At 42.9% G+C, this 9,154-nt stretch overlaps 1 protein-coding gene across 2 annotated transcripts; it reads right to left on the minus strand.

Annotated features, from left to right (window-relative positions):
* Window positions 1–799: 799 nt before the first annotated feature.
* Window positions 800–2,353, minus strand: LOC119651473. 2 transcript variants are annotated; one of them, XM_038055082.1, is made up of 2 exons: window positions 2,023–2,353; window positions 800–1,522 (listed from the first exon to the last, which is right to left on the minus strand). In XM_038055082.1, the coding sequence occupies exon 2, from the start codon at window positions 1,356–1,358 to the stop codon at window positions 804–806; it is 555 nt and encodes a 184-aa protein (XP_037911010.1). In that variant the 5' UTR covers window positions 1,359–1,522; window positions 2,023–2,353; the 3' UTR covers window positions 800–803. The 2 variants fall into 2 exon arrangements, with proteins under 2 accessions (XP_037911010.1, XP_037911011.1); XM_038055083.1 differs by lacking the exon at window positions 2,023–2,353 and adding an exon at window positions 1,737–1,754.
* Window positions 2,354–9,154: the final 6,801 nt, after the last annotated feature.

Genomic DNA, 9,154 nt, shown 5'->3' on the forward strand with positions numbered 1-9,154 from the left:
GTTGCCCTCCATGCTAAGGAAAGGAAAGCCATCTGCAGCTGTAAGAGTATTTAAGGGAGGTGCCCGTGAGGAGATCTTTTGGCAAAATAAGGCAAGAGGTAGACGGACAACGTAGCAGTCAGTTAGATAGCATACGGCTGAATTATTCACCACTCAAATGGCTAGAGGCCCAATTACGAAATACCAAAGGACGCCGGGTTTCCAAGCTCCTGAGGGTGATTTCTATCTTTTCTTGTCTTCCAATTTGGCTTTGTGCGAATTCCGCAAATATACCCATAGTTACACATTAGTAGGCATGTCCTGTCCTGGTCACCTGGGATTGCGCCTGATGGGAGACAGGTATGTCTGCCTGTCTATCACATCTGATTCAGTTTAGCAAAAATGTCCAGCTTCAATAGATACGCTACAACTGAACTTTTCGCTTTCTTTCATTGTTGTTTTGCCCCATTCCTGTTTGTTCAAAATGGAAAGCCTTGTGGAACTACCTTTTGAGTCCAGGGTGATGCTCATATCTGAAAAATGTACAATTTCTTCAGTGACAGATTTAAGATTTAATTGAAACTTTGAGTTATCCAAATTAAGATAGGCAGCTCGTCTCTACTCGTATGTGGGAGCATAAGGACTCCGCCAGCTCTAAAAATTGATGCGTGCGTCTTGACGAAAATCGAAAAAGGACAAGGTGTCTATGAGTTACAGGCTGGCATTAGGAGAAAATCATTTTTTATTTTTGGTTATACAATTAAGTTACAACGTATATACACATAAATACACAACTATGACATTTTTCTTTACAAAAACCATTTTTAATGGCAGCACCAACATCGTCTCCGCTCCAGATTCTTGTCCAACCTAAGACGGCATCGCTGTTTGACCAGGTACGCGTTCTTCTTGTTGCTGACCTTAATTGTATGCTCCACGTTGTGCAGCAAGGACTCGACGTTTCGTTTGATTTTAATCAATTTGAGATTCATATCGCTATTCGAACGGATGATATCGCGGACATTGCGATGCAAACGCACGGAGGGCGACGAGGAGCAGGAACCCGGCTTGATAGTCGCAACCCCAATCAGAGAGTGATTCCGCCTTGGGGTGACTACCACCGCGGGCTCCCCCATGCTCAGACGCGACCAGTTGGACGACCCGTGAAAGGTATGCCGCTTCTGCACCTTCTCCAGCTTCGTGTCCTGCATTATTTCGTTCAAATAGTCCTGATAGTCCTCGGCCATCCAGGAGCACGTGTTGTACTTAAGGTTTAACCGTCGCACGTAGTTGATGGATCCTTCCAGGCATTTTGCCAATTCCTTGCAATTTTGTATGGCGAAATCGAGATTATGAATTTCGTTGAGCTGCCGAAACATAGTACTGAGATGGTAGCTGTTTATCGAGTTCCTAGCATACGACAGTACCGCTCTGAACTGATCGAACTGCCGGTCGGTTTTGGTTTTGTTGAAAATGCGTTTGCTTGCGTCCACGAAAAAATTCTCCTTTTAAACGTTTTAAATATGATTGTTTGCCTCTAAACCTGCATTTTGTTATTGATGATGCCGTTAAACAACATGAAAAAAATAGAATAGGGGAAAATTGATTGCAATGTTTGTGAATTTTTATAAAAAATTGGATGGAATTTTTGACGTTTTCATAGTTTTTTGAAAACTCAATGTGGGATAAAAGTGAGCGGAGACTTTGATTAGGTTATTCAGAGACACCAAGTATTTTTCAATGGTATCTATACATACCGGAAAACTTCATGAAAATTCAATAATGTAATTTGGAAGAAGACACTTTTTAACTATTATTTCTGCAAATTTTGGAAAATTTCTCCTGGAAAAAAGATATTTGCACAGAGGAAAACTTTTAAAATTTCTTATCATAAACACTGGAATTTCCACCCACACTTTCTGATAAAACCTTTTGATTTACTTTACTTTTAACTATCAAAATCTGAACTTGCTTCAAAGAACTTTTTAAAAGATGAAAAATAAGGAAATAGGCTGGTTATTATCACTAGAAATATGTGCATACCTTAACCGAGAAAAACAATAATAATCTGCTGGAGGTTGCCAATATTGCACTTATAGTTGCACGATCGTCTGCCCTCGGCCCTCAAGTAGTATCTAAAATAGTTTGAAACTGAACTTGCACAGTTTGAAACTGTGTTTGATGCCGTCCAGTTGAGTTCAATGAAATTTATATTTTTTCGGCTCCTTTCTGGGAGGTAAGGAAATTCACTTTATCCTTTTTGATTACCTGCATCTTGTAATTAGGGGTTGTGTTCAAAACAACACCTCACTAATCAGCAGAGAATACCTGAGGATTAAAAATTACCTTTTTAACGCATTTGCTTGGCTTGCACAGAGGTACGGCTATAAAACTGGGTGGGTCTCCAAAACAATCAGGTCCAATGACCTGAAATTAATGACAGGAAAAAGAGCCTTCGATTACCTGTATTAGATGGGTCAAAGGTATTTGGGCCAATATTGTGGAAGGCGTGTGGAAGCCCAGGTATATTCATGTAAATTGTTGTCTTTTGAAGTGACATTTTCCAGGAAATAATAGGAAAACCTTTCCATGTGTATTTGTTTGGGATATCGATTTGTGTATGAATTTTATTCTATTTTTTTTGGAATCGATTTCAGAAGGCTATTTTCTACAATTTTGGGGATAGGGTTCATAAATGTCGGGCTTACTGAATTTCAACATATTTTAATTACTGAGATATGATAAAACATCTTTAGTGTAATTAAATTTGATTGAATCATTTGCTGAAAGTGCAAATACCTCAATGAATTCTCATAAAAATAAATTAAAGATGAATGATGAATGATTTTTTACAAGGGGACATGACGGGTTCAAATTTTCAAATTTTGGATTTTTGTTAAATGATTTATTTTTTGAGAAAAAAGGCAGTTATTTAGAAGTTCAAAGTTTAAAAGAAAAAGATTTATGAAATTTTCCAGGCTGGTTTTTGTTTGCTACAAATTTTTTAATAAAATGTCAAAAACTGACAGCTTGGGTGATTTCGGGTCATTGAGACGTCAAAAAAGCATAAAATCTCCTATTGAGTGAACCATAATCAAAAAATTTCCCCAACAAATAACAAAATTGCGGCGATTTTTCAAATTTTTCGGTGCCAAAAAAGCTGATGTGAATCAAAAAATTTAGCACCTGTCTCCATTCCTTTGAATATGTAGAATAACATATTAAAATTTCAAAGTGGATGGTGAACTGATTTTTTCTAAACCGCCATGCCAACACAAAGGGTAGTACAGGTCCCAGGGCAAAACGAGAATTGATACCCATGATGAAGCATAAAACGTGGGAAACGCCTGTTGAACCAACACCAACAGCTTTACTACAAAACCCTATCTCCACCTCCATGTGGTAATTGCTAGGAGTTCTTTCTTCATGAAAAACTGCAGACGGAGAAGGATGAAGGCGAGTCTCCCGAGCCTAAGCACGGAACAAAATGCACCAACTGTTCCCCAGGGTGGGGGTTGGGTAGGGGTGACAACCCTACACAGAAAACCGATGTTACGAAGCCACAGAGGGAGCCTCGGACAGGATGGATTTCAAAACGACAAATCCGGCAACGGCAACGGAATAACGATTTACGCATTTTCTCATGGAAGGTGCGCTCCCTGTACAAACTGAATGCTGTTGAGCAGCTAGCCGATACCGTGTCCCAATATATGGCTGATGTAACAGCGTTGCAAGAGATGAGCTGGAGGGGATCGGTTTCCTGGAGAAGAGAGATAGTGGCCATCCAGTAAACCATGTGCTCGGAGTTGGTTTCTTAGTCAACCAATGAAACCTGCCGTTACCGGCTTTGAAAATATAAGCGAAAGGCTATGCACTCTGTGTTTGCGAGGCAAATTTACAAATATTGGGTTGGGGAAAAAGAAATGTAGTATTTTGTCAATAGATGGCGACACTTAAACATATTTTGATCGCATCGGGTCACACTATACGGCGATTTAAAGACGACAATCTGTGCTACAAGTGTCTCTTTGGCAGTGTTGTGATCGTACGTTTCAGTCTCAAGCTATAGTGCGTCAAAGATGGAGTCCACCAAGCAAGAAATTCGTTATATTTTACGTTTTTACTACCTGAGAGGTAAAAATGCAACGAAGGTGACCGAAAAAATTTGTGAATTTTATGGGTCCGATACGGTATCGATTCGCACAGCACAGCGTTGGTTCGATCGATTTCGTCGCCGTAGAAACCGATAAAATCGTTCAAGCAGACCGGCATGTGACCTTTCGCTCGATTGGCCAGGAACTGGGTATAAACCATAAAACCGTTTGAAGCCATTCGCAAGAGGATTGGATTTCAAAAACTGGATATTTGGGTGCCACGCGAGTTGATGCAAAAAAATCTCTTGGACCGAATCCACGCCGGAACGAATTCGACCCATTTTTGAAGCGGATGGTGACTGGTGATGAAAAGTGGACCACGTGAGACAACCTCAAGCGAAAAAGATCGTGGTTGAAGCGCGGTAAGTCGGCCCAAACCATCCCCAAGCCCGGATTAACGGCCAGGAAGGTTTCGCTGTGTGTTTGGTGGGATTGGAAGGGAATCATCCACTATGAGCTGCTCAAATATGGCCAAACCCTCAATTCGGTCATCTACTGTGAGCAACTCGACCGTTTGAAACAGACTTTTGACCAGAAGCGGCCAGAATTGATCAATAGGAATCATGTTGAGTTCCACCGGGACAACGTTCGGCCTCATACATCTTTGATGACCTGCCAGAAGCTACGGGAGCTCAGATGGGATGTTCTTTCGTACCCACTGTATAATCCGGACCTACCACCAAGTGATTAACATCTCTTCCGGTCCATGCAAAACGCTCTCGGTGCTACTAAGTTGGTCTCAAAAGATGCTTGCGAAAACTGGCTGTCTGAGTTTTTTTGCAAATAAGAAGGGGGAGGGGAAGTTTATAAGCGTCAAAGCGTCAAATTTCGATCAGAAATACGACATTTCTTTTTCCCCAACCCAATATATGCCTCATTAACGTTCACGCCCCTGCATAGGAGACTGCAGAGTCGGAGAAGCATATCTTCTACGAAGCAGTTAAGTGGACCCTCGAAGCCTGTCCCAAGTATGATATCAAATTCATTCTTAGAGATTTCAATAGTCAAGTAGGGACGGAGCCTGCATTCCGGCGATACATCGGCTCCCATAGCTTACATAGGAATACCAATGATAACGGACTGCGGATCATTCAGTTAGCAGTATCACACGAAATGTTTGTTGGAAGTACCTGATATGCGCGGAAATCGATTCACAAACACACGTGGGCCTCTCCAGACGGGACCACTTTCAACCAAATTGACCACGTGCTGATCAAAAGCCACCACCTCTTGGTCTTGTTGAATGTCAGAACATATCGGGGGCCAATATAGACTCGTACCACTATCTCGTCGGCATGGTGTTCCGAGCTCGAATTATGACACCACCTAGAATCCCCTCTGACAAACATGTGAGAGGGAATACCGAAGTCATTCATAACACAGCCCTCCATAACACCTATAAAAGGGAAATGTATGCCGCAATAACCGCAGCTAACAGAGATCCTGGAGATGAAGCATCAACAAATGATCTTCATAGCCACCCCAAGAATATAATCATTGATACGGTCACAAACATACTTGGCCCCAGCCGCAGGGAAAGTCGGAACGGCTGGTTTGAAGGCGAATGTAAGCTATCAACTGAACGGAAGAATGCTGCATACCGAGTAATGTTGCATTCTCAAAGAACGCGGGCACGCGCAGAGACTTATCACGAACTCCGTCGAGCGGAGAAGCGATTTCACAGACGGAAAAAGGAAGCCTGGGAGAACCAACAAGTCTGTGAACTAGAAAAGTACAGGGAGCAACCGCACTAGATCAAGGACAAATATTGCCACCACCAAGTATAGAAGAAACAGTCCATGCAATTCATCGGCTTAAAAGCCACAAGTCGCCAGGAGCCGATGGAATTGCAGCCGAATTAATTAGATATGGAGGCGACCAATTACATGAAGTGGTTTATCAATTGATGCTAAAAGTTTGGGAGAGCGAATCAATGCCTGACGACTGGCAACGGGGCATTATCTGCTCCATACCCATTTTATAATGGGAGATATCACACATTGCAGGAATTATGGAGGTATCTCGTTGCTGGGTACCATATATAAGATATTTTCCGCTATCTTGCTAGGCCGGATAGCCCCATACGCCTAGGATATCATTGGCCTATACCAAAAAAGCTTCACTCCAGGAAAATCAGAAACAGATCAGATTTTCTCTCTGCGGCAGGGGATGGGAAAACTGTTGGAATATGGCCATTAGTTGCACCATCTTTTCATCGACTTTAAAGCCGTCCGTGAGAGCATAGCCAGGGTAAAACTGTAGACAGCCAAGAGAGAATTCGGTATCCCGACGAAATTGTTAAGACTGACCCTTACCGACGTGCGAGGCCAGATAAAATCAGGAGAATCACACTCGAGACCATTCAACATCAACAACGGTATAAAACAAGGGGATGCCCTATCATGTGTCCCCTTTAACTTGACCCTGGAGAGAGTGATTCGCGATGTCAATGTAAATGCAAGAGGCACCATACTTTCCAAGTTCACTCAACCACAGACTGATACTGACAATATTGACATCATGGGAAGAACAACCCGAGATGTACAGTCTACCTTCATCCAGATCGAGCAGGTGGCGATTGGCACGAGATCTTGGGCTGCACATTAATGAAGGCAGGACGAAGTACATGGTGGCAACGTCAGCACCGTAACCAGAACCAAAAGAACGAACAACATCGAATCGCATTGGTCAAATGAATACAATAAAGATAGGAGACTACAACTTTGAGACCGTTGAAAATTGTTCCTATCTAGCGTCGAATATGATATGATATTCTTTGTAGGCATGACAACGAGGTTTCAATTCGATAAGAAGTTTGAAACACGTTGGAGTAACAAGGCAAACTGGGAGAGCGTGGCTGCGACATACGGCTTAAATCAGCAACTGATTACTTGGTGTACTGACGGATCCCTCACAGCAGAGGGAGTGGGTGCCGGTGTCATTGGTCCAAGGAAAATGTACTTTGAGCCAATGGGCAGGCACACTTGCATATTTCAAGCGGAAATATACGCCATAGACAAATGGGCCTCCTTTAACCTCCAAAGAAACTACAGGGGCAGAATATAGCTAATCTCACCGATAGCCAAGCAACGATCAAGGCACCTAGGTCCAACCAGATAAACTCTAAACTGGTGCGGGAATGTCTTGAGAGACTGGATATACTCCGTTCGTCCAACAAGGTCTGGATACTTTGGATTTCAGGCCATGCTGGGTTGGAAGGCAACGAGGCAGCGGACGAACTAGCCAAGAAGGGAGCAGGGACGCCTTTATACGCACGAATTATAGTGGGAATTCTCGCTGGTCACTGCCGGCTAAACTATCACCTAGGGAAGCTAGGGATATATACGGACACTGCCTGCAGGTTTTGTAAGGAGTATGACGAAACCTCTATACACGTCCTGGGACAGGGTCCCGCACTTATGAAAAGTAGGTCGATGCATCTGGCAGAACAATTAATATCAGATGCAACGTTGAAAGATCTGGAAGGAGGGAATATACAAAAGTTCCTGACGGTTATACGCCTGCTTGAGATACTATGATCAATAGGTACTCTATAACCAGTAAAAGGGGCACAATAGTTCTTTAAGGACGCGGTGCAACTTTCCCGTAACAGAATAATAATAATAGAGTCGAAAATCACAACCGATAACAGCTATGACGATGAAATCCGCACACGGTTGTTGACAACCAACAGAGCCTTTTTCAGCTTACAAAAACTGTTTCACTCAAAACGTCTCACCATTGGGTCAAAGCTCTTACTGCCAGTCCTTATGTATTCCTCGGAGACTTGGGTTCTCAGCGAAGAAGAAACTGCGAACTCTTGTCCGCGTTCGAGAGAAGAATCCTCCGAGGAATTTTTTGGCTCCCTACATGAGAATGGACGATTCCTGGAAAATCTATAAGGGCAATATCTATGGTAAAAAAAGAAGACGAGGCAGACCGTGCCTGAAATGGAGCAATGAAGTAGGGCAGGACGCCAAACAGCCTTTAGGGATATCGAATTGGTGGACCTCGGCGCAAAACCGGGATGTCTGGAGTTTCTTATTAAGGCGGGCCTAGACCGAATACCGATTGTTGCGCCGTTGATGATGATGATGATGATGATGATGATGATAAGTGAAATGTTGGAGCTCAGGAAAGAGCTTCTTTATCCTTTGCAACAACGTGTTCTTGTACTCTAGAAAACCTAATAATAACAGAGGCAAATCGTATGTCAATATATTGTTAACGAATTCCGCAAGGTGCGCTGCCTTTTGTGTGACCCAGTTTTTGATAGGATCTTGACATCAACATTTCGGTGCCGGTTAAGGGGCTCGACAAGTGATGAAGAGTCATAGCCTTGGTGAGCGTAGCAACAACGATGGAAAGTTCTTAGACTTTTGCGACTTTTATCGCCTCTTCATCGGCGGGGAGGAATATGAAGTACAAAAGGGAGTCCTTGTTAGCGATAATCTCTCTTCTTATTATCGGCAACGTCCTTCATGCTACTTTGGCTTGAAGACACGGAAGGGATCAGTGGACTAAGTCATCTTTTCTCAAACACCCCGATAAAGCTGACGGTATTCGCTGTCACGCTCACCAAGTCATGTCTTGTTTTTTCGAGAGTGAAACCGGGCTTTATATCAACCGACACTTTAACAGTGCAAGATCTGCCGTCGCGGTTTTGTCCCAAAAATGGAAATGCAGGTACCTCAATATCAACATCAAGTCCAGATTATTCCGCGCTAATGTTGTCTGTGTGCTGTTATTTGAGAATGATACCACCACTGTTATTCGAAGGCCTCAAGCCTTTGATAACACCTGCCTCTGCCGTGCCATCAGTGTACTCTGACTTGAAAAAAGTCTTGAACGCAAAACTGAGCCGGTATACAGGCTAGTTCCTGGTAGAAAGATTTATAAGAAGGAGCAAATGGGAGTGGATAGGTCACAATTGGAGAAAGAGCAGCAAATGCATTGGTAACGGTGCTACGTAATGGAATCCACTATTCCAAAGTGGGCGGCAAGTAGGTCACCCTAGACTT

Source organism: Hermetia illucens, chromosome 3, assembly GCF_905115235.1.
Source record: "Hermetia illucens chromosome 3, iHerIll2.2.curated.20191125, whole genome shotgun sequence".
Taxonomy (NCBI): domain Eukaryota; kingdom Metazoa; phylum Arthropoda; class Insecta; order Diptera; family Stratiomyidae; genus Hermetia; species Hermetia illucens.

Excerpts from the sequence above, each read along its gene's own strand:
- LOC119651473 (XM_038055082.1), bottom strand. The coding sequence starts at position 1,358 with ATGTTTCGGCAGCTCAACGAAATTCATAATCTCGATTTCGCCATACAA.